The 26266-nt window shown below is 39.7% G+C and overlaps 1 protein-coding gene and 1 long non-coding RNA gene across 3 annotated transcripts in view; one reads left to right on the top strand and one right to left on the bottom strand.

Moving 5' to 3' along the window:
- Window positions 1-1471: 1471 nt before the first annotated feature.
- Window positions 1472-20653, bottom strand: LOC140716816 (uncharacterized). Its single transcript, XR_012096373.1, has 3 exons — window positions 20544-20653; window positions 13726-13829; window positions 1472-2187 (listed from the first exon to the last, which is right to left on the bottom strand). It is a non-coding gene; the product is annotated as an uncharacterized lncRNA (long non-coding RNA).
- Window positions 20654-20894: 241 nt separating this feature from the next.
- The window catches only part of msantd2 (Myb/SANT DNA binding domain containing 2), a 47292-nt gene continuing 41920 nt past the window's right edge, over window positions 20895-26266 (top strand). For both annotated transcript variants that reach the window (XM_073029735.1, XM_073029737.1), the window contains exon 1: window positions 20895-21281. In XM_073029735.1, the coding sequence (XP_072885836.1) occupies window positions 20910-21281 (372 nt within the window). In that variant the 5' untranslated portion in view covers window positions 20895-20909. The remainder of the gene's footprint in view (window positions 21282-26266) is intronic.

The following is a 26266-nucleotide window of genomic DNA, read 5'->3' on the forward strand; positions in this document are numbered from 1 at the left end:
CATAACAGTGCTCCTCTCACACACATTTTCAGAAACAATCTTAAAGAAGTTTCTTCCCCAGTGCCCAAGCCAATGCTTAACCCACACCCAACTACATTAAATGCCTTTTATATACGACTCTTGCTACGATTAATCAGGAAATCTTATCTTCAGTTGCCACGAGTTTCCTGTGGGACCACTGGACATTGTGGAATGCTGTCTGAACTTCTTTGAGCCATTTAGAGTTAAAAGGTGTCCTACAGCAGAGTAATAAACTAGGATTGACCAACAATTTAGTGGCAAATGAATATTTTCTCAATTGTGACTTTATTGAATTTGGTGTCAAGTTTGACAGGAAGAGAGGTGAAGGTATTTTAAGTTTAACATTAAGTGACTTGAGAAAGACAAGGCAAAAGTTTTTCACCACAAATTAGCCAGAACTACTGTTTTTGATCAATGGAAGACATTCCAGGAGCTTCTTGGTACAACACCATTTTCATACTCTCAAAGTGTTGCAGCTCTATTGGAATAATAATCTTTGTAATGAAAAGTGAAATTCAAGGTCACAAAAATAAACATTATTAAATCTCTGACCATTTAAAGGATTTTCAAGTACAGTCACACAAAGTGGTGCAAAATGTAAGTGTTGCCTGTGAGAATTTCCACGCTCTATGAAACTCCACTTGGGAGCTCCAGTTTCCATCAAAGCTAAAAGAGGAGCTTAGCTGCCTGATTAATTAACTGCCCTCTGTAGTTGGATGGTAAGAGAATCAGAATGAAGCTGATTAAAATGGGGAGCAAAGAATTGGGACTGATGGGAGCATTGTGAGAGCTATCATAAATCAGTAGACTGAATAGCCTTACATGCAATGGACAACAAGTAGTCAACATGCTGCATAACTTGACCTTCAATGGGAAAAGAGAAAGGTGCTACAGGTGAAACATGAAATAAACATAGGGAAATTCTGCAACTTCATACAATTTAATTATAAAAAAAAACAAAGGAAAAAGTAATTAAACTGAAGACTGAAAAACCTCCCAGACCCAATTTCTACCATAGGTCATTGAAATTGGATGACAAAATTGAGGAAACATTAGAGATGATCTTCCACAGCTCTCAATTCAATGCATTGGATTCAATAACGCTGGACAACAAAAATTTTGCCTCCTCAATATTGTGCGTGTATCTTATGGATTTCAGCTGCTGATCATGAAAAATCACTATCAAATTTTCATACCACACACCATTGTCATGAAATCCCCAATATTTGTTATTTCAGTTCATAATTAAAGAGAGAATAACTGATTCCAAGATTAAGGAAGGCATTTTTGTTGGTGCACAAATCAAACAAGTCATCAATGAAAGGCAATTAAAGAACTTCTGGTGGAATATAAGAAAGACCGCATGGAAGACATTCAAGAATGTTGATGAAATTTTTATTGGCAACTACAGAGCACCCAACTATGTGCAGCTGGTTGACAATGTGCTTCAAGAATACAAAACCATGAAGTGCAACATGTCGCTCAAGATTCATTTTTTGCATTCCCATTTAGACTTCTTCCCTGCAAACCTTGGTGTTCTCAGTAGCAAGCATGGTAAAGGATTTCACCAGGACATTTCAGTCATGGTGAAACTGTATCTGGGCAACTGGAATCCATCAATGATGGCTGATTATCGCTGCACACTTCTGCGACAAGCTTCAAACACAAAGTACACACAAAGATCAAAGCATTTTTAGCTGAGTTGGACTATTGCAGTGTCAACTCCTTTCTGCAACTACACATATTATATTCAATAAAAGTTAATTTCTTGTTTCTCCACATTCCTGCGTGATGCAAGTAGTCTGAAATTATATTTGTGTTTAGCTTTAGGCTGTCTATCAGAAGCAAAAAGTTCTGAGAAAGCAACACTTCTGAAAACATTTGTTGTTCAGTGTAATCACCAATGACACTCCATTGTTCATTGAGTAAAGTACCCAAAAAATTGCATATTTAGGTATAATAAATATATTTAAGCAACTGTATATTCGTCCTGCTGCTAATGTGAAAATATGCTTGAGTTTTGAATGACTGAACCTTGGATAAACGTGAACCATCATAGATCTGTGAAGCACAAGGCATGCAACTCACCCATTTGATATTTTTCCGCTTTACTAATTTGAAAGCAGCAATAATGGATTTAGATGGATTTCCTGAAGACTTGGCAGACTGTTAGTAAAAATGGAAGTCACAGATTAGTGGAAAGGGTATACAGACAAACCATCAGGAATCTACAGCACAGGAGGAGGCATTCTTATTGATTGTGTTCTATTGAAATGTATCCATATAACCCAGCATCTTCTCCTTCACTATTTATCATTGATTCTGATTCATTACTTAAAGATTATACACTCAACAGCAACAGTTGCTACCTAAAAATATCCTTTTTAAATAATATTTTTAAAAAAAATCTTTGATATTTATTATAAATTATTATCTCTGATTACTACCATTGTTGCCCTTGTAAAGAACCAAACTTATTCAAGATATTGACACCACTGTCACTTAGCCCTTGAACTTTGACTGTCTGAACCATTTTCTCTGGTCCATGAAACTGAAGTCCTTTTTTCCCCAATATCTGGTACCCTTCTACTTAATGTCAAGGCTTGACATTCTTAATGTCCAAACATGATTTGGAGGTACAAGAGTAGGTGTAATGGTCACAAAATATTAGCTGCCAGTAGCAATAAGATTTTAAAATATAAATTAAATCAAAACTATAATTAGAAAACATATGCAATACAAAACAGAAAGGGCTAAAAGCAGGGTTAAAAGCAAAAGTGATATTTGTTATATTGTTATAACAAAGCTGTGACAGACTGCATTTCAAGGTGAATGATTAAGAACTGTTTAATCAATGCATTCCACTTGGAGGACATACAGAGATGCCTTAAAGAATGGTGCTGGAATTGAACTTCTGAACGCCCCAAGCCAGAAAAGTGTTGCTACCGTGGCTCCCCGGCCATGGGATTGGTTATGGCTTCTCCTCTAGGTCCATGTCCACTATTTGGTCATTGGCAGCTCTTCGCTGAACTTCCATTCAACTCTGTGACTTGTGCTCAAGCTATTCTGAGTGCACATTGTAATAAGCTTAATGTAGCCTTGTGTTTCCTTTTCCCAAGCATGCAATCTGAAAGGTATTGCTTCAGTAGACAAAGTATCAACACACACAGATAATAAAGTCATAATGATCTTTAATAATTTATAGCTTAATGCTGCATTAAGAGAATACAAGACATATCTCACCAAAACAGCCTAGAGTTGCCAGGAGTTTCCATTGAAAATAATGGAAAATCCCCAAAGTTCTTTAGTAGGGGCAGTGAGTGAGGATAATATTGTGAATCAAAAGACCTTGTCTTGATCACTTGGAACCAACATTCTAATCCATTTTTATTTTTCAGACACAAGCATTTGCTAGTCATCAGTGATGCTATATTTTTTTTTCTTAAAGGATAAATCATTTCATCAAATATTACAAGATAATCTATAACATCAGGGATAAATACCACATAATATTTCAGTTAAGAAAAAAAAATGGAAAACAACATGTTCATGTGTCTGTTGCCATTGTGATTACTTTCAAAAATTCAAAGTTAGGTTTTAATACCACCCCAAAATGTGGTTTCTTGGACGGATCAGCCACCTGCTGAGGAAATGTCTTCACATTTTGCCCTGATCCAGCCGTCATACTATTCATCTGCATCATTGGTCAGCTAAACAAGAGGAATGGCTGCCCGGTTTAAAATGAAAGCTTTACACTGCTTAATTACAGAAAAACAAAATCTGAAATAAAACTTTGGGAAAATCAGAACACAAGAATGTAAAAATACAATTTAATTTTCTTTAAGTTTACTTCTAGCGATATCTTCATCTTTATATGATCAACAGTGTCTATACTAAGAATGGTACAGTTCAGCCTACCTGGTCAGTCAATGCTCAGAACAGTAGCTTGCTCTGGGTATTTTCTCCAGTGATTTGGGTTTTGTTTTGCTGACTGTTTCATTTGGTCTTCAATTATGTGGGAATTGTAATCCTAAGTAAATTAGGGAGTGCTTAAAACGGATATATTTCAATGTTTGCTCAACACAACCTTAATGTTGCACCTGGGCAAGTTTCCAAACAGTGTACACTCTGGCAACCTGACAGGACAAAGAAAGATGCAGTCTGTCATTGCAGATTCGGGAGTCTTATCGGTATTGGCTGGTGCAAAACTACATGCAGAACAGTCCAGCACTTTGTTCCAGTGCGGTTGGAATGTTTCCCAGATGCCCAAGTTGTAGATTCATGAAACTTCTCAGCAGCATTTTACTATTAGGATGCAGATGCACATTCATTCAATGTCTTCCTTAAGGTCACAGACTGAGTTCAAAGTTTACAGGATGGCTGATGAAGAGAGCAAAATTAAACATTTACTGGTTTCCAGTGGAAGAAAAGTGGAGGGATCTTCTTGAAAATCTAAAGTGGAAGCTGCACCAATAATCTTGTGGGTAAGGACATCATCCAGTACAATGCTAAACTTTATACACAAAGAAATTCTTAAGTTGTATTTTATTGGCCAATATCCTGGGCAAAAGCAAACGCCTGGGGAACGAGATGACAGGTGTTGGTGATCATTCTACAGTGAAACCACGAGAGAGCAAGGACGCCATTAATGGTGGGAATTTTGGAAACACTCGCCATGTTGTCTCATTATAATTAGTCAACATTCAATGTTTCGGATCATAAGCCAAAATTATGTGATCAACAGGAAGGCTACTTCCATCTGCAGAACCATACTCAAAGTAACAGTTGGCAGAGGACTCTCAGAAAGAAACTAGAAGAGAGATATGCTGCTTTGAGCAAAACTGTATCAAATCTATACATTAAACTGTTTCGGAAAAGAAAGCTCATTTTAATTTAGATGCACATAATTGAACAATAGGTGTATTTCTTTCAGGATAAACAAGTTCGGAGTCAAACCATAATGAAAAGTTCAGTGTGAATCTAAAACTTTGCATAGTTTCCAAGATCTATGTTTAAACATTGATCTTAACTGCACAAATTCTAGTTATATGTCAGTTTCAATTCAATAACAAAATTCTGATCATAATTAGATCCCTCACAATAGTATATTTGAAGATATGGAAATTCATGTTTAGGGAAAGTGACATTCATTTCAAAATTTAAATACTGACCAATAGAAAATTAAAAATTAAATAACCTAATTGTCCATAAGACCTGTGACATTATTGCATGTTAGGTATTGAAATAATCCTACTAAGTTCTTCTTTTTAAATTAAAATCACAAATATGTCAGGGTACAAATAGCAATCTGCACTGACTGTGCCCAAAACCACAGACAAGGGAGATCTTTCGAAATGTACCTCAAGTTTAATATTATTTCCGATATTCAAAATGCAATTTTATTTTTGTTGGGACCAGGATTTACCCTTGGAATAGTCTTAATGGTGCCCACACATCCACAAAGATGAGGTTGTCTTGCAATGTTACTGGAAAACTTCCCCAAACTATATATTCTGAGTGAAAGACAATTAGTTCGGATTGGATTGGATGAATGTTTTTGTGTGTATCAAGAGAAAAGTCAACACCCCAAATTATTCAAAATGCTTCATTCTGTTCAGAGGCAAAATTAAGTAATCAGCTTCAGACTGTGATTAATACCAAAATACTTTGTGTGGCACTATCGGATTACCTTTAGATTGCAATTAGTAAATTAATTTACTGAAAAGTTTAGGAAGTAATCATTGTGACATGCTGACGCAGAAAACAAAAATGTAACCTTTTCATAAAGAGTAAAGTAGTGAAGTTGGGCTAGGTTGCATCAATTACTGCTTATGGAAATTACATTTTGTAACTCGAGTGCCTTGTCCCTTTCTTTTACTGTACGAGATACTTCAAATGTCGCACTCCAAGTAGTACCAGCAATATCACCAGAGAACTTCCAATCAGCAGCTTTCAATCAAAGCCACTCAAGTTATGTGTTTCTGGGGGAGTTTTCTGGGAGACGTTAATACATACCACATCTTTTAGTGGAGGGAAACACCAAGGGAAAAGTGCTCTCATGGAACTTGAAGCACACCCCCCACCCATCCCCAATGACAGCTTTTATTGTATTTTAAAAGTTACATTTTACTACAATGTGGTAGTGCTTGTAAAAAGCATCACATCGGGAAATTAAAGCCAGATAAATGAGAATAAAGAACAGATTTCATGTTGCATTTGTGTCGCACTAGCCGACAGACCATAGAGTAGGGGTTCTCAACCTGGAGTCCACAGACCCTTCAGTTAATGGCAGGGGTCCATGACAAAACAAGTTTGGGAACCCCTGCCATAGAGGAATGAAATTAATAATTTGGACTCCTTACAGTGTCCCAGAGCACAGGAATGATCTCTTGCTACTTTGCATCCCATAATCCAGATTACAATTATTCAAAGACACAAATTCTGCTGCCCTGCCAAAACATCAATGTTCTCACACTAAATTGCTGAAATAGTTTTCTGCTGTATTCTTCTGCCTCCTGTCAAAGGAATCAGTTCATGAAATGCAACTTAAGACAGGACAACCTCTATATGATCTTGTCAGATAGTGTACAGGCCCAGACAGTAAGTGGTAGCTCACACAAGGGGAGGAGAAAACAAGTTTGAAATATCCTGGCCTTGTCTGAACAAGTTATTGCACTAGATCCAATGGTATATCCTGTCAACCAAAGATTGAAGGATTCCCAACAGCAAAAAGAAATAGGATGCCTGATAGTTTATTCACTTCAATGCTCAAAGCTATGTTCCTGCTATCTTCCATTATCATTGTAAAGTCACAGACAGCAGAAGAAATCTGGGAATTTTCTTGTCTACTTAGCTGTGCCTTTGAATCTATAGAAGCAAAACTAGCTCCCAGTGATAATTAAACACAAGAGGTTCTTCAGATGTTGGAAATCTGCATTTCCATTCATTTTCCGTGTGTTGCTCTGTGGCTTTGCAGGATTTCTTGGGTATGTTGCTCAGTGAAATCTATTGTCAACTTAAAAGCTTCATTTTTTATTGGACTGAGAAATAAAGCTTTGCAATGTCTGTTTCACTAGTTGCCAGAAAGAAATAAACTTTAATCACTGGATTTAAAAAAAAAAAAACATTTTTTCCACTTAGGTTCTTGTTTGGCATGGGTTGTCAATACCAAATGTACATCTGAAATTTTAAAAGACACTCTAGCATTAAATCTATTGAATAGCCATTGGGAATTTTACAGTGAAGTTTTGGATTCCCAACATTTTCAGATTAGGGAGAATATATTCGAAGTAAGATGACACTGTATTTAACAAACTAGGATTAAGCTTCAATATATTCATAGCTTATTCTTATTAAAATAGTTAGCTTAAAAGGACTGAAGAGCAACAGCAGCATTTTCTCTCACTTCGTCTCCAAGGTCTTAAAATATCCTCACAATGTCAAAAGCTCACCACAAAAGATGTTTCAAGTCATTCATGTTTCATTAACAATTCAACAGATGTGGACACTACAACTTAAACGTGAAAAACAATGAAAAGGCGCAAACGGCCATTATTTCAAAAAACTTGGAATATTAACTCTGAAACAAAGGTTTCATTGGACCCATTTTGCATAGGAAAAACTTAGCCTGTAATTTGTACCAAGTCCTATCTATAGAAATAAAGTGCCCCCATTTCACACAAATGTCACAAGAGTTATAACATAGCACATTGCAACACTGAAGTCCTAACTTCCAACATCTGACCTGTGCACTGACTGGTAGTAAAAATATATTCGAAATGCTCAAAACCCTGATAGATTGTGCAAATCCACAAACCCAGTCAAAGACTGGACTGTTTGATGTAACTGACTGTGGAAGACCACTCTGGGGTGAAACTGACTGCTGCTAACATGGTATTTTCCTTCTGACTGTATAGGGAGAGTACCAAGTCAAACAAATAAGTTGAGGTTAAATTCAACTATTATTGAAGGTAGAAATCATTCACGGAAGCTTTGCACTGAATCTCATTCAAAGGGTGCTGCTTGCATTCATTTGTAAAGTTAGTAAATCATACCAGTCCCTGTCTAGGGTGAAGCAGAATACTGACTTAGAAATAATCCAGGTAGAAATTGTCAAGAAACAAACTGCTGAAGAATCTCTTCAGGTCAACGCAAATTATCCGAGATCAATACACAGACCATAAAGTAATATGAACTAGGACTCAACCCATTAAGGGCTCCAATGCACATTTGCAATACACCACAGAGCAAAACTTTCAAATTTTTTTTTGCCCATCTGCTTCCACTGCATTTACCCCAACCTAGCCAAACTGTTCAGTACGTGCTCGTATAAAACACACAACATTTTCCAGGCACTATGCACTTGAGTTTAAGTGCCAGGAAAATTGCAGCCGAACAGTTTGGAGCTTGGTCATGACCATAACAAAATCAGGTTCTTGGGATTGTGTTTCTGTTAACAATCAGGTCATATTTTATCAAAAGGAGAAAAATTAGATGAACACTTTGGCCAACTGAGGCTACTCCAGAGCAGCTTCCAAACAATGGAAAAAGAACCAGAGATTTTTTCCTCGCAAGTTCAGTGCTAAGTTCAGTGGAAAAGGCATGCATGCAGATACATCTCATTTCAATTCCATCTTCCCCTTTCTCTATTTTTGGAATCGCACCCAACTAAATCGGTTGCATGGCCTGTAACCCAGTGAAATCACCACAAAAGTGACTGGTGGGTTTGAATGTGGGCAATGCTAAAAACCACAGAATGCAAGTAAAGCAAACATCTCAATATACCACCACTTCAGTGTAACATTTAGATGCTCTCACAACCTGCATTCTTGCCCTAAATTGATTAGCCTGTAACTCAACTCAACTGTAACCAAGACATTAGACCTTTCAGTGTACTGGGGCTCCAACAATCACTTTCAAGAGATGAACTTTAAATCCACAGAGCAGACCAACTCCAAACTACATGTCTCGCTTTTCAGCTACTGTCTTGCACTTCCATTCCAATTAGTTTTGAGCAAAGTGATTCAATTTCTTGTTTTACTCTCTCAGCCATAATAGTATTGAAACCCTTCAAGTGCAGTAAAAGTGGGAAGCTTTAAAATCAAAACCCTGACATTTTTGCAGTTCTAAACTCCCCATTACTCAAGCAGTCATTGCAGTTCTTCCTCACTAGATGGAGTATAGCATTAAGACGATGATGACGACTCTTGGATTTGGCAGGACAGTTCAATGGGCAATTATGACTGTGGTCAAATATTAAACAAGATTGCTCACATCAGTAAATGAATGTGGTTCTTCAGAGCAGGGAGAAGTGGAAAGAAGTAGAAGGCTCTTAGAGTCTAGGGAGGAATGGTGGAAGTTAAAAGAAAATAAGGTGCCTGTAGAAGCCATGCATGTGTTCTCTATCTGTACTGTACACAGTCTTGCACGTTTATTATGGTAACTCGTCACATGAGTAGGGACACGGTAAAAGCAAAGGGAATAATGCTCTGCTCATTGCAGTTTGTAGCAGCTGGGGACCGGTGGATTTCCTGTCTTTTGCTGACCACTTAGTTATGCTCAACTTACACGTGTGTATGCTTAAGTTTCATTGCTCCAAGATTGTATGTTTGACAATTGCTAATAAAGGACCAAATACATATCCTTGACTTTTGGAACAATCATTATTGGAGGGCACATCATGCAAATATAACAAACCCTTACGGTTGCCAGCAGTGGCAATTGTTTTGGTTTTGGCTTGGCCACCAGAAGTGTCTTAAACGTCCCTAATGTATCAGCCCCTGCCACCAACCATGCAGTGCATTCCAGGCACTTCCACTTCCTGTGTATAAAACCTACTTTTGCCATCTCCTCTAAACATTCCTCCACCTTAAACGGATATCTGGTATTACAATTCATTGCTGTCTTGGGAAAAAGACACTGGCTATCCACTCTATCTACAGCTTACAGATAATCTTGTATCTCAGAGTCTCATACCAATGCTAAGAAATATGAGTAAGGTTATCTGACACAATTGAAAACTTTGCTGTGTTGCTCATTCTTGAGGACCCTTGGCAAGAATAGTAAGAACTCATCTGAGAGAAGTGCTTGTGCAGGAACAGGGGACTCCGCATTGACCAGATCCAACCGTTATGAGCTGAGTGAAAAATGGTCCCCCGTGCTGATACTTCATCAGTTCTGCTGTGTGTATCTTTCAAGGTTCAAAGGGTTCCATTTTATTTGGCAAAGTACGTACGTAGAAATTTATCTTCTCCAGATAGCCATAGAATACAGAAAACCATAGAAATAGTTGAACAAAAGACATGAATTCCACCCCCCACAGATGAAAAGTAAAAGCAACAAAAGGTGGTGATTGTGGGAGATTTTAATTTTCCACACATAGATTGGGAAGCTCATTCTGTAAAAGGGCTGGATGGTTTAGAGTTTGTGAAATGTGTGCAGGATAGCTTTTTGCAACAATACATAGAAGTACCGACTAGAGATGGGGCAGTGTTGGATCTCCTGTTAGGGAATGCGATAGGTCAGCTGACAGATGTATGTGTTGGGGAGCACTTCGCGTCTAGTGATCACAATAGCATTAGCTTCAATATAATTATGGAGGACAGGACTGGACCTAGAGTTGAGATTTTTGATTGGAGAAAGGCTAACTTTGAGGAGATGTGAAGGGATTTAGAGAGAGTGGATTGGGTCAAGTTGTTTTATGGGAAGGATGTAATAGAGAAATGGAGGTCATTTAAGGGTGAAATTATGAGGGTACAGAATCTTTATGTTCCTGTTAGGTTGAAAGGAAAGGTTAAAGGTTTGAAAGCGCCATGGTTTTCAAGGGATATTAGAAACTTGGTTCGGAAAAAGAGGGATGTCTACAATAGATATAGGCAGCATGGAGTAAAGGAATTGCTCGAGGAATATAAAGAATGTAAAAGGAATCTTAAGAAAGAGATTAGAAAAGCTAAAAGAAGATACGAGTTTGGTTTGGCAAATAAGGTGGAAGTAAATCCGAAAGGTTTCTACAGTTATATTAAAAGCAAGAGGATAGTGAGGGATAAAATTGGTCCCTTAGAGAATCAGGGTGGTCAGCTATGTGTGGAGCCGAGGGAGATGGGAGAGATTTTGAACGATTTCTTCTCTTTAGTATTCACTAAGGAGAAGGATATTGAATTGTGTAAGTGTGGGAAACAAGTAAGGAAGTTATGGAACCTATGACAATTAAAGAGGTGGAAGTACTGGCACTTTTAAGAAATTTAAAAGTGGATAAATCTCCAGGTCCTGACAGGATATTCCCCAGGACCTTGAGGGAAGTTTGTGTAGAGATAGCAGGAGCTCTGACAGAGATCTTTCAGATGTCATTACAAACGGGGATTGTGCTGGAGGATTGGCGTATTGCTCATGTGGTTCCATTGTTTAAAAAGGGTTCTAGAAGTAAGCCTAGCAATTATAGACCTGTCAGTTTGACATCAGTGGTGGGTAAATTAATGGAAAGTATTCTTAGAGATAGCATTTATAATTACCTGGATAGACAGGATCTGATTAGGAGTAGCCAGCATGGATTTGTGCGTGGAAGGTCATGTTTGACAAACCTTATTGAATTTTTTGAAGAAGTTACGAGGAATGTTGACGAGGGTAAGGCAGTGGATGTAGTCTATATGGACTTCAGCAAGGCCTTTGACAAAGTTCCACATGGAAGGTTAGTTAAGAAGGTTCAGTCGTTAGGTATTAATGCTGGAGTAATAAAATGGATTCAACAGTGGCTAGATGGGAGATGCCAGAGAGTAGTGGTGGATAATTGTTTATCGGGATGGAGGCCAGTGACTAGCGGGGTGCCTCAGGGATCTGTTTTGGGCCCAATGTTGTTTGTAATATACATAAATGATCTGGATGATGGGGTGGTAAATTGGATTAGTAAGTATGCCGATGATACTAAGGTAGGAGGTGTTGTGGATAATGAGGTGGGTTTTCAAAGCTTGCAGGGAGATTTATGCTGGTTAGAAGAATGGGCTGAATGTTGGCAGATGGAGTTTAATGCTGAGAAGCGTGAGGTTCTACATTTTGGCAGGAATAATCCAAATAGAACATACAGGGTAAATGGTAGGGCATTGAGGAATGCAGTGGAACAGAGAGATCTAGGAATAACAGTGCATAGTTCCCTGAAGGTGGAGTCTCATGTAGATAGGGTGGTGAAGAAGGCTTTTGGAACGCTGGCCTTTATAAATCAGAGCATTGAGTGCAGAAGTTGGGATGTAATGTTAAAATTGTACAAGGCATTGGTAAGGCCAAATTTGGAATATTGTGTACAGTTCTGGTCACCGAATTATAGGAAAGATATCAATAAATTAGAGAGAGTGCAGAGACGATTTACTAGGATGTTACCTGGGTTTCAGCACTTAAGTTACAGAGAAAGGTTGAACAAGTTAGGTCTCTATTCATTGGAGTGTAGAAGGTTGAGGGGGGATTTGATCGAGGTACTTAAAATTTTGAGAGGGATAGATAGAGTTGACGTGAATAGGCTGTTTCCATTGAGAGTAGGGGAGATTCAAACGAGAGGACATGATTTGAGGGTTAGGGGGCAAAAGTTTAAGGGAAACACGAGGGGGTATTTCTTTACTCAGAGACTGATAGCTGTGTGGAATGAGCTTCCTGTAGAAGTAGTAGAGGCCAGTTCAGTTGTGTCATTTAAGGTAAAATTGGATAGGTATATGGACAGGAAAGGAGTGGAGGGTTATGGGCTGAGTGCGGGTAGGTGGGACTAGGTGAGATTAAGAGTTCGGCACGGACTAGGAGGGCTGAGATGGCCTGTTTCCGTGCTGTGATTGTTATATGGTTATAAAAACTCATAAACCCTAAACACACCCAACCCCCAGCCCACCAAACCGCAACAAGAAAGAGTAAGCAAGAATACAAAAAAAAACAGACCAGAAAGAGGCCAATATGAACTACAAGCCAATTCATAAATCTCAAAATTTCAATAACATCTCCAAGAACATCAGGACCTATCTGAGGGCAGCATCTCAAACCAGAGCCCCCTCCGACGCCAGCAGCTTGAACTAACAGCCCCTCCGAGGGCAGTGACTCGAACCAGCAGCCTCTCCAAGAAAAGCGACATGAACTAGAGGCTACACTATAAATGATTCAGTTTGTGTAGCGTTAGATCCTCAGAGACTTTGACACCCAGGAACCTGAAATTGCTCTTTTTCTCCACTTCTAATCCCTCTTTGAGGATTAGTTCATGTTCCCTCATCTTACCCTTTCTGAAGTCCACAATCACCTCTTTGGTCTTATTGACGATGAGTGCAAGGTTGTTGCTGTGACACCACTCAACTAGCTGGTGTATCCTCACTGAAATCACATAGAAGCCCCACTTTTGCAAGTAGAGAGCCTCTGGTGAAAAGTTAACACTGAAGGAAGTATTGAATGAAATAAATGCTGTATAAAATAGTTACATCACACTCTACGGACTCTGAGGAATGTGATGCAACTAATATTTTTTTCCCAATCATGTATTTCACTCAATAGATGAAGAGCCTGGTGTAACAGCTTGCTCTATGAAGTATCCCAATGTCAGACAACTGTCTGTTTACAGCCATTGCTTGCATGCTTTCTGCACAGTGAACCTTACACCAAGATGTCTCCGCTTAATAACATTTAGTATTCCTGCCATTTCAGAATATGCCACTTGGAAAAAGTGAAATGAATATGAAAAAATCCTACCACTGAATAATCTTGCATTTTCCCTTATTGTAATCCATCTGCCTCCTTGCAGTCCTCTTGCTCAGCCTAGCTTTGGTTCTCAGTAGAAACTATAGGTGGAGAAGCTGAAAAACAGCAGAAAACATTGTAAATACTTAGATGGTCAAACAGCAGCTTGGATGTGAAAAGCAGTGTTAACTTTTCATGATAGCTGTAATGCTGTTCTTTACTTACCCATGTAAGAAAATAAAGAAATTTAGAGAAATTTCTGAATGAGAAATTCAGAATTTATAGTTTGCACTTCAGGATCCTTTTAGATGGTTGAATTAACTGTCCCTCTTTACTTATCATTCTCTTGTAACCATCATTTTTGTCACACATAGCAGAAGGCATCAGGGTCATAGTCAAAGAGTCATCAAGTTGTACAGCACAGAGAAAGGCCATTTGGCCCACCGTATCTGTGCCAAACACCACACCTATCTCTACTAATCATATCCCTCTATTCCTTGCTCATTCAAGTAGCTGTCCAGATGCCCTTTAACTTTTGTTACTGTGGTTGCTTCCACCCTATCTTCTGACAGCTCTTCTAGATACTAACTACTGAAAAATTTACCCTTCAGATCCTCTTTAAACACACTCTCCCTCACCCTAAGCCTATGCCCTCTACTTTTATACACTTCTACCAAGGGTCACAGATACTAGCTATCTATCCTCTCTATTTCTCACATAATGTTACATACCTCAATCATATCACATTTCAGCCTTTTTTGCTTCAGGGGAAAACACCCAGCCTATCCTCCAACCCCTCCAATCCAAGCAACACCTTTGTGAATCTTTCCTCTCTAATTTAATCACACCTTTTCTGTAGACTGTTGCCCAGAACTCCATACAATACTGCAAGTACAACAAAAACTATGTTTTGTACAATTGTAACATGATGTATTAAATTTTATATTCAGTGCTACAGGCAATGAATACACCTTCCTCATCACCCTATCTATGTTGCTGCTTTCAGGGAACTACATACTTGTACCCCTACGAAGGGTCTCGGCCCGAAACGTCGACAACGCTTCTTCCTATAGATGCTGCCTGGCCTGCTGCGTTCCACCGGCATTTTGTGTGTGTTGTTTGAATTTCCAGCATCTGCAGATTTCCTCGTGTTTACTTGTACCCCTAGGTCTTTTTGTTCAGCAACACTCCCCAGACCTCTGTTATTCACTATGTACATCCAGGTCTGTGGTACCTTTCCAAAATGCAGCACATTGCACTTGTCTGAATTAAATCCCATCTGCTATTCTTTTATTCACTTTTTCAGTTTTTCTATACCTCACTGTAGCCTTAAATAATCTTCTTCACTGTCCATTTTTTGGAAACATACCAACCATGACACCTGCAAATCATAATCAAATCATGAATATTTATGACAAACAATGGAAGACCCGTGTGGCTTGTGGCCAAGTGGTTAGGGAGATTGACTAGCGACCTGAAGGTCATGAGTTCAAGCCCAGCTGAGGCACCGTGTGTGTCCTTGCGCAAGGCACTTAACCACACAGTGCTCCAGTCTACCCAGCTGAAAAATGGGTACCGGCAAAAAAATGCCTGGGTTCAACCGGCATAAGCACCAGCCTAATGAGCCACAAAGGCTTGGGACAGAACTTCGACTGATGGAGGACCCAGCACCAATCCCTGCATCACACCACTGGTCACAAGCCTCCAATCGGAAAAACAGGCGTTTAAAGGTAAAGCTACATTTAAAGAGTCTTTGCAAGTTGTACGGACTCAGATAGCTTTTAATGGCCAACTTGGACACAGTGGCCGAAACATTTTCTAAATGTTGCCAGAAAAAGTTGCTGTAGATGAACAGGCCCGTCAAGACTGCTCTATCATTCATTATAGCTGACTTTCTACCTCAGCACCATCCCTAAAACCCTTGATCCATTTAATATCCAAAAATCTGTCCATTTGAATGAATACAACAACAGGGCCTTTAAAGCCTTCCGGGTAGAACATTTCAAGGTTCACCACTCTCTATCAGCATAGATATGCCCCATGGCCAGCATGAATAATGTGGTTTGAAAGGGCCTGTTTCTGTGCTGTATACTCCTATGATTCCAGGTGAAGAGATTTCTCCTTATTGCTGTCTTAAACAGTCTCTGCCTTCTTATCAGTCTATGTCACCTGTCTTACACAGTTGCTACATCTGGTCAGTATTTGGAAATTTTTGATCAGACTTACTGTCATTTTCTACACTGTAATGATACAGTTGCAGTCCACTCAATCTCTCTTGAAATGGCAAACCCGCCATCTCTTGAAGCAATCTAATAAATATTTGCTGAACTCTCTTTCTAGTAAGTGCTGGACAATACTCCAGGATATAATTCCCATGACTTTACAATTCAATTTTACTTTTCTGCTGTGCGTCATCCTAGAGTGATCAGTCTGATATTGTTTTACACCACCTCAAACAAATTGGTAGAGAACAATTAAAATGGCAAATCATAAACATGAGAAAGTCTGCAGATGCTGAAAACCCAGAGCAACACACACAAAATGCTGGAGGAACTCAGCAGGCCAGGCAGCATCTATGAAAGTGAACAAATAGTAAACGTTTGGGGCCGAGGACCTTCTTCAGGACTGGAAAGGAGGATAGCTAGAAGGTGATAGGTGAAGCTAGGTGGGTAGGGAAGGTAAAGGGCTGAAGAGGAAGGAATCTGATAGGAGAGGAGAGTGGATCATAGGGGAAGGGGAGGGAAGAGGGGGCCCAGGAGCAGGTGAGAAGTGGGGAAAAGAAGAAGAGGGGAACATAAGGGATTATTTTTACGGGAATGGGAATGGGAATTAAAATGATTGGCTACTGGGAATTTCCACTTTTGGTGGATGGAGCAAAGATACTCCATGAAGTGGTCTTCTATTTTTCGACGGGTCTCACCAACGTAGACAAGGCTGCATCAGGAGCACAGGACACAATAGACAACCCCAGCAGATTCGCAGGTGAAGAGTCCCCTCACTTGAATGAACAAGGGAATCACAAAGGGATTGATCCCTGCGGAAAATGGTGGGGGGGGGGCGAGGTGAGGTAAATATTTGTTTGGTGGAAGGATTCCTTTGGAGATGGCATAATTTCCAGAGTATGGCAGTGGTTTAATTCACAGGAGCTGAGGTGCAAGAGGTCCCAAGATGGCTATACGTGTGTTACTGTAACAGGACAGCTGCAAGAGTATGATTCCCATGAGGTTTCACAGTTGCTAAAGTAGAAACAGTAGGGCTTTAATTCACAAACATAAAAAGGGGAAGAACTGAGAAATAATGGCTAGATTTAATCAAGGAAGTGTTTGACAACTAAATACCCTCTATCCAGCAATAAATAATAACACTTGAATAGACTATGATGTTATTAACTGCTGCATATTTCAACATTATTCCAATAGCTATTTAAACCCTATTGGCAATCTCAGCCTTTATTCTTGCTACAAAAGGTAAATTAAATTCTTGCACTCATTTGCATTTCTGCTAGAGAAGGATTTCAATTAGGAATTATAAATGGCCTGTTTTTACACTAGATTAAACCAAGGTTGCAAATTACAGTTTTTTCTTCTTCTCACAGACAAACTGGTTAGTTCTCCCAATGTGCTAGCTGGCATATATTTCTCAACCAGCAGTTAAATTGCCTTGGTCCATTACTTTCGTTGAATGAACATTTGGCTGCTGGGTTTCCAATTCTATGACAGTAACTACTCTTTAAAAGGTACTTAAAAGCTGTAATGTGCTTTAGCACAGCTTGAAGATGTGAAAGGAGAACACAGAACACTATGTTTTTGACAACAATATCAAGGAAAAAGAAGAAAATGCTGGAAATACTCAGCAGATAAGATACCATGTGTGGAAAACAGCTGTTTGAGGTAAATGACTCTGTGTGATTTCCAACACTCAAAGCACATTTCCTCTATAATTTTTATTTCAGTAAAGGACAACATTTTGTAGTAATCTGTAGACTTCTAGCAGCATGTTGGTATAGGTTTTGATAGCAATCAGGAACTAACCACTACCCCAATTCAAATGTAAAATGGAGCAAGAACCCTGCTGTTTAACATCTTTATAGATTTCCATTGAATTGCAGGAATCAGTGCAGAAAGAGACAAAAGAGGCTTCAGATTCTGGAGCAAAATAAACACCAATGGAGGAACTTAGCACGTCAAGCAGCATCTGTGGAGGCAAAGGGAGGGGCAACGATTTTGGTCAAGAACCTACATGAAGATAGTACGTGAAGAGGGAAGAAAGCCAGTATTAAAAGCTGAGGAGAGGTCAGATGGAGATTGGGAGACGATAGGTGAAGCCAGATGATGTGGGGGATGATGGGCAGACAGAGCTTGGACGGTGAAGGGGAGGGGAGGGGGGAGTTTGAGAAAGAGGATGGTTGGTGATAAGTGCAAGCAGATAGGACTGATGCAGAGTTCAGATGTTTGTTTTTTTTTGCTCCAGACTACAGCACTGTTGTCTCTAAGGTCAAGATAGAGCCTGGAATGTGAAAAGTGGATAGGCATCTTGGACATGCCCTCTTCGTGTTGAGGCAGAGGTACGAGAGCCTGAAGACCCATATTGATGACCAATGTTTTAAGAACAGCTTCTTATTCTCCACCATTAGGTTTCTGAACATTTGATGAATTGATGAACAGCAGCCAGCTATTTATATTTTACACTATTTATTTTATTTTGTTAATTATATTAATTTTTATGTCTTGGACTGTACTGCTGTCACACAACACATTTCACAACACACAGATTCTGCAGGTGGCAGGAAAGCGCGAAGAGAAAACATGGGTAGGGAGAGGAAAAGAACAGGTTAGGATTATTGGAAAATTCAATGTCGGGTTGTAGGCTACTCAAGCAGGTGTATGAGATGGTGTTCTTATAGTTTGTAATTGGCCTCACCAAGGCGGTGAAGAAGGCTGAATTCCGACAAGTCAGTGTGGGTACGAGAATTGAAATAGCAACTGGTGGTTCAAAATTACCAGAGGGAAAGAGAACTGGTGCTCTGCAAAATAGCGGCTTTAAGTTCCTCGGTGTGAATATCACCAATAGCCTGTCTGGTTCAACCATGTTGATGCCACAGCCAAGAAAGCTCACAAACACCTCTACTTCCCTAGGAGGCTGAAGAAATCCATCAATCCTTATCAATGCACCACAGAGAGCATTCTATCTGCATGCATCACAGCTTGGTGTAGCAATTGCCTAGCCTGTGGCTGAAAGAAACTACAGTTGTGGACACAACTCAGCTTATCACAGGAACCAGCCAACCCCACCCCTTCTAGGGACTTTATCCAGTCTCACTGCCTCAGTAAAGCAGCCAGCATAATCAAACACCCTCTCACCCTGTATGTTCTATCTTCTCTCTCCAAAAGTCTGAGAGCATGTAGCACCAGTTTCATGGACAGTTTCCATCCCTCTGTTATCAGACTCTTGAGAGGCCCTCTTGAGATGGACTCTTGGCCTCACAATCTACCTTGTTATGATCTTGCACTTCATTGTTTACCTGCACTGCACTTTTTTTTTGGGTAGCTTTTTATTGTTTTACCATATTCTAGCTCAATGCATTGTACAATGATTTAACCCTGTGTGAACAATATGCAAGACAATCATTTGATTGTGTCTTGGTAAACATGACAATAATAAACCAATATCACATTTGGTTTCAGATATTGAGATGGCCACATTGAGAACATGAATGCAATAGACAAAATTGGTGGAGATACACATGAGTAGCTGCCTCACCTGGAAGGGCTGTTTAAGTCCCTGGACAGTAGTGAGATAATAGGTGTAGGGACAAGTGTTGCACCCCCTAAAGTTGTATCAGTATCACTGGGGGCTAGAATACCAAATACAATTCTAATATATGTATAATTAGGCTCCAAAAAGAAAAATACTGTCTCATAATTTGTCAGAACTTTATATGTTCAGCATCTTTTGGGATAGGTTCCTCTTTCAAGGGTTGTTGGTGAAGCTTGATTAAGCCCTTTTTGTCCTACGATCCTTCCTGATGGTACCATGACTAACGCCATCTTTGTTTGGGGCAGGAGATCAGCTTCCTTGTAGTTATGACCAAAATAGCACTATTAGTTCTGCCACAATAAAATTTACGTAGTCTCTTTAAAAATATTCATAATAGCAACTACTTATGATTATGTAACATTGGTGAAATATAGTTCAAAAACACTTTTGCCACCAATTGAAGTAGTTGCTGGCAACGTCTTGGGAGTGGAGGGGGGTGTGGGGACTGGTCTGTTATCCCACAATACACATAGTGGAAGTCGCCGGCGCCATCTTTAAAAGGGGCAAGAGCCTCGACCCATATGACCTGCTATCTTAAAATCTGAAGTACGTACATTTTATTTTCAAATTACATACAGGGATGAAGCGTAGCGGGGTAAATTTACAGGCTAAGATGTATTTGTTCGGCACGATTCTATGAGGGAGTTGGTTACGGAACGGAGAGTAGCCTGCCCGTCTGAAACGAGGTAGAAAGGCCGACCATACCGACTCCATCTTTGTGGGGGGCAGTGGCCTCCTGTGGGGGGGCTCCGTGAACAAATCCCGGGGATTTTCGTCTCACAGACAGACCACAGCCCTAGCCCTTCTCGTTGATTTTGTCTCCGGGGGCGCCTTCGCTCAGATTATGTCAATTTAGAGACAGAAATTTCTGAATGATAACAATTAAAGGTGCCATCTTTGAGTGGGGCACAAGTCACAGTACACTCTACCAACTCCTGTCATGCGGGATGGCGCTGCTACTTAGAACAGGTAGAAAACTCCCAGTAAGTAATCGCCGTTACGCTTTCACCTACTTGGGACCACTTTACGTTTGTGAACGGCCCTCCAACGCCGTTAAACTAAAGTGACCCGATCGCTCGCCATCTCTCAGAGGGGCGCGAGAGCCAGGCCAATCCCACAATTCTCTTCGCGTTAGGATGCCCGTCATCTTTCTGCGGGGCATGGGATACCTGCTCAAGGAATTGCCTTAGCAGTATTTAAGGTTTGGAGTTTTCATTTTGCAGAGTAACGTTTCAATCCGTTCTGGTGCGAAGCCTTTAAGAGACCTGTTATCGGAAGCCTCATAGCCTGAGTAATCTGATTGTGTGGGCGGTGCCTCTGGCGTTGCCCCTATGTGTCCCACAATTCCCGGGTGGGTGCCCGGATGTGGACGGTGGAGGATGGCGGCGCCCAGGGCAGCGGACTCTCCGAGTCGGAGCTGGCCGAGCGCGGCGGCTGATGCCCCACTGGAAATAGTGGCCCCCACCTGGTCAGAGGTAGTGGGTGATCCAGTCAGCGAACCCCCGACCCCTAGTTGGACCAGCGTGGTGGTAGAGAACCCCGCACCCAGCCCTAGCCGGCCGCCCGCCTGCCGCGGTATCTCCTGGACTCCGGCCGAAACCAACGCGCTGATCGCGGTGTGGGGTGACGAACGGTTACAGGACGTGCTGGAGGGCAACCTGCGCAACTCGCACATCTTCGACAGAATCTCGCAGGCCCTTCGCGAAATGGGTTACGAGAGAAGCGCCAACCAGTGCAAGGAGCGTATCAAGGTACCAAGACTCCTGACGAGTAAAACTAACTAGCGCACACATAACAGTAATCCTCTTCTCTTCCAATCCTGATGAGGTGTCTCGGTTCCCAAATGTCGACTGTTCGTTTCCCTCCATAGATGCTGCCTGACCCGCTGTGTACCTCCAGCTTTTTTTCTGTGTGTTGCTCAAGATTTCTAGTGTCCGCAGAATCTCTTGAGTAACCTATAACCAGTGTCTTCAAGGTACCTTGTAGTAATGAAGTAAATCGGGCACACCTCTGTTTCTTCAAGTAGCATGCAAAACTAATCAATCTTTGTAGCTTGAACCATGATTATCATTTTTAGTGATCTAGTTTGACAATTTGCAAGATCCCTTTTTCAATTTTGTATTTTCATAAACGGTTATATTGCATTTGTTTTGGAAATGGCACAAACCAAAACGATCAATAAACTTTATTTATAATGTTTCCCATTTTTCCACAGAGATGTTACAATATAGGTTGTTTTTCGTTCATCAAGTTGATGCTAACACTATTCAACAGCAGTTCAGCTCTTGAACCTAGCTTCATGGTTACCATTAATACTAGCTTTTTATTCCAGATCTATTTTAATCCCTGGAATTTAAATTACATATCTATTTTAAAAGAATACAAACATACGAATCAATAATCCACATCTTACAGTCTAACATTATGCTACTTTTTCCCCATTCTGAGCCTACAGCTGACTTAATTTATACTCACAAATGCCAGAGCCTAGCAAGATTTATCTACGTATTCTCAGTGTCCTATAGTTCTGTTGCCAGTGGATTTAAAGTTTTCGTCAATCATAAATTATTCCCTTTTAGTATGGAGTAATTTCTAATCACTAGGTTGTAGACTGAAACCCTTTGCTTATTCTTTGTGTCAGGATTTTTTTGTTGCAGTTTACTTCACTTCCCTATTTTGTCATCAGCATCTTCAAGTGATCTCATTCCCAATTTTCAAAGCCCCCATGCATTTGAAATTGAAGCTAAGTTTGTAGCTTCACAAGCAAATACATCATCACAGCGATTAATTTCAAGAAAGTAATGTCATTGTTATCTTCACCCAAGACTGACTTTTTAAAAACTTGTTTTTAATCTTTGTAGTTCATTTGACACTGCTGATCAGCCTTGCACATTTATCCCCTCTGGAATGTGTCCAGGTCTTGAGTGATTCTTGTGGCTGTCTCCAGAACTGACTGCAGTATTCAAGGTGTGGTCTGTGGCGTGTTGTGCAGCTTGGGAAAGTCATCTTCCAAGTTATTCTCAATTGTTTAAGCTATATGTTTGCATAATATTTTACTTGAATGTTGCCATTCTGTCATTAGACAAATTTCTCCCATCTTTATTTGGTTATTTCAGTACAGTTTGTGTTTCTATTTTATAATGGCATAATTTTAAAATATTTGTTAAATCTACCCAGTTATACTTTATCCAGCTCATGTAGTTCCTAAGTATTTGCCTCTATTTTTCATATTTTAGTATTATCTGTGATTTCAAGCAGTTAATTTGCTTTTTTTTAAATTCAAGGCTATTGTTTCAAGAAGAATCTCATGGGCACAGCAAGCTAGAAAGTATTTTAAATGCCAAGTTTTTTTCATTTAATGGTGATGCATTTGCCATTTGTTGTATTGAATTCGGATTATTTTGCATCTTGATGTCAGTCTGTTAGCTGGAAAGTAAGGCCTATTCCAGGAATGCAAGCAGATACAGGTTAAACCAATGATACTGTAATACAGGACTGTAATGTTTTCTGAGGGAAATGTTTGAATAACATGTCGACCAAGAAATTTAGAGAAATGTGAGTGCTCCATTTCACTTCTGTATTTGTCAGTGATTTGGTTAACACATTTTCCACTTGTCAATTTTTTTTGCCTTTCAATAGAGGCAATCTATTTGTGGTATTTAATAGTTCTGAAGCAATTGGTGTACTGAGATCAAAGATGAAATATAAATTCATTTTTTCTTCCAAATTGTACTTTTCATTTTTACCGTAAATGATATTTTAGAGAACCTGTAACCTTCTTTAAATTAAATATAGGTGAAACATGAGCGTTTGTACCAATATGTATCAGCTATTAAATGGTTATTCATAATGGATTAATTAGCCACTGTACAATCTTGTGAATAGACCTTTTATGGATAGGCCCTTCAAATACAAGCAACAGTGTAGATGAAAGTGCAAGGCTTTTACTTTTGTATTTTCAAACATCTTAAGCGTTTTTAAAAATAGTACCGGTATTTCGAACTTGCTGAGTTCAGGAGCAATAAAAAAACACTTGGTGTTCAGCTGGTCAGTCAGCATCTATAAAGAAAATTAAATTCATACTTTGGGAATTTTGTTTTATGTGTATCATAAAACATAGTTTTGTGATGTTAATGTTTAACTAGCAAGTTTAATATTTATAGGCAAATGTTAAATTAGTTCAGTTCCATTCTCTTTTCAGCTCAGGATTTTAAATTTTCATTGAGGTCCGTTTCACAAAAGAAGAAATCAAATATGATGGATTCCTTGAGTAAAGAGTGTAACACTTGGTAATTTAATATATGATTATTAGGAGCTGATAACTAAAAGCATTTTAGTCCTTTTATTTGAAATGAAAGGATCATTAGCTAAGAGCCAACAATGAACAGCTCGTATATCATCTCAATAGTCGAATAATTAATATCGTCTCACTAAAGTTTTGAAGTTATAACTATAAAAGTGCAAATGACAACTTTATCCAGTAAGTGCGTTTCATTCTGTTCTCAAACAAGTGGCTGAATGGAAGGTAAACTTGTACTCCTGTAGCATCTTGATGCACCCAAAAGTATTTCACCGATGCCCTTTATATATGAGGTCATTGCTGTAATGTAGATATACATTAGGATATGCAGCACGATCTGACATCTAGGAAAATTACCTGTATGTTGATGAGAAATTCAACCGTGCAGCATGCCCTTTAAGTGTAAGTTATTAATTGATCTACAGTCTGGATTGGGTAAAGTACAATGAAGCCTTTAACTGTCCATGCATAAAGCAATGACAAAATAACTTGTAACCACAATGGGTCACACAATGGATGAGTATGACCAGCAGGAGAAGCCCTACAGCTGTGCTTTGTAAAGGAAGCAGTTATTTGTAGGTTGGCGGTTGATTTGGAAGAGAGCTTGTTGCTTCAGGGTTGAACCACAAGGGTTATCAGTCCCTGAATGTATGGGTTTATGTGTGACAACACAAGTCATCATGGTTAATTCTGTGCTTTTAGTTCCTTTGCCGTTTCAGCTGAGGAAGTTTGCTGTTTCCAATGTTTCATTTTTCATTTCATGTTGGAGATCAGGTCTCTGGCCTTTATTGGTCATCCCATTGCATTCTTCGCTCCTGGATATGCTACAGAAACAATTGCAGTCTCGGGTATGGAGACACCAAAAGCTTAATGGACAGTTTTATTTAGATCGGGTTCCTAACCTTTCTTATGCCATGGACCCCTACCATTAACTGAGGGGTCTGTGGACCCCTCACACCTTCCCATGTGCAACAATAATAGGAGGAGGAGAAAGAAGGCAATAAATACTGACAAAATGGTTTCCATTGATTTGCTTTAATACCCTGTAGGTTCACCTTAGAACCCTGTTCCTGCATGTTTGGTCACATTGAATTAGTCCAGTGCTAAGTGCAACAGGGTCTTGTAAATAATTAAATTGAAGAGATGAAGAGTAGTTGTGATTGTAATGACTAGTAGTGAGCATTGTCATCATGGAAGTTTCAATATTTTGCCCATTCCTCTGTCAGCAATAGAGGTGGGATGCGGGTTACCATTGAACAAAGACTTGCTGGAAGAGGCCAAAGTTCGAAGTAAATTTATTATCAAAGTACATGTACGTCACGATATACAACCCTGAGATTCATTTTCTTGCGGGTATTCACAGTGAATACAAGAAACACAATAGAATCAATGAAAGATCGCTCCCAACAAGACGGACAAACAACTAATGTGCAAAAGACATCAAACTGCAAATACAAAGAGAAAGATGAAAAAATAAGTATCGAGAACATGAGATGAAGAGTCCTTGAAAGTGAGTCTGTAGCTGTGGAAACAGTTCAGTGATGGGGTGAGTGAAGTTATCCCCTCTAATTTAAAAGCCTGATGGTTGAGTGTTAAAATTGTTCCTTATCCTGGTGATATGAGTCCTGAGGCTCCTGATGCAACAGTAAGAAGAGAGCATGACCTGGATGGTGGGGTCCCTGATGATGAATGCTGCTTTCCTGCGTCTGTGCTCAGTGGTGGGGAAGGCTTTACCCATGATGGTTTGGGCTGTATCCACTAGTTTTTGTAGGATTTTCCATTCAGGAACATTGGTGTTTCCATACCAGGCTATAATGTAACCAATCAATATACTGTCCATCACATATTTATAGAAGTTTATCAAAGTTTTAGGTGATGTGCCAACCTTTGTAGACTTCTAAGAAAGTAGAGGCACTGCCATGCTTTCTTCATAATGGCACTAGGCTTGCTGGACCCAGCACAGATCCTCTGAAATGTTAACACCAAGGAATTAAAAGTGGCTGACCCTCTCCACCTCTGATCCCCGAATGAGGACAGACTCATGGACCTCCAGTGTCCATCTGAAGACAATAATCAGCTCCTTGGTCTTGCTGACATTGAAGGCAAGACTGTTGTTGTGGCACTAGTCAGCCAGATTTTCAATCTCCCTTCTGTATGGCTGAATCAACACCAGCTTTGATTCAGCTAATGGCAATGGTGCCATCAGCAAACAAATATGGCATTGGAGCTATGCTTAGCCTCACAGTCAAAAGTGTAAAGCGAATAGAGCAGGGGGCTAAGCACATAGCCTTGGGTTGCACCTGTGCTGATGTATATCGTGGGTGTGAAAGCTTATTGAAGACACAGTGAAAGGCTCAGCTTACCATATGAAGCAAATTGGATATCTGCTGGGTATAGATCTGGGGGAAAGTTCTTTGTCATAAAACACCCACAGCA

The sequence above is a fragment of the Hemitrygon akajei genome, chromosome 26 (genome assembly GCF_048418815.1).
Source record: "Hemitrygon akajei chromosome 26, sHemAka1.3, whole genome shotgun sequence".
NCBI lineage: Eukaryota > Metazoa > Chordata > Chondrichthyes > Myliobatiformes > Dasyatidae > Hemitrygon > Hemitrygon akajei.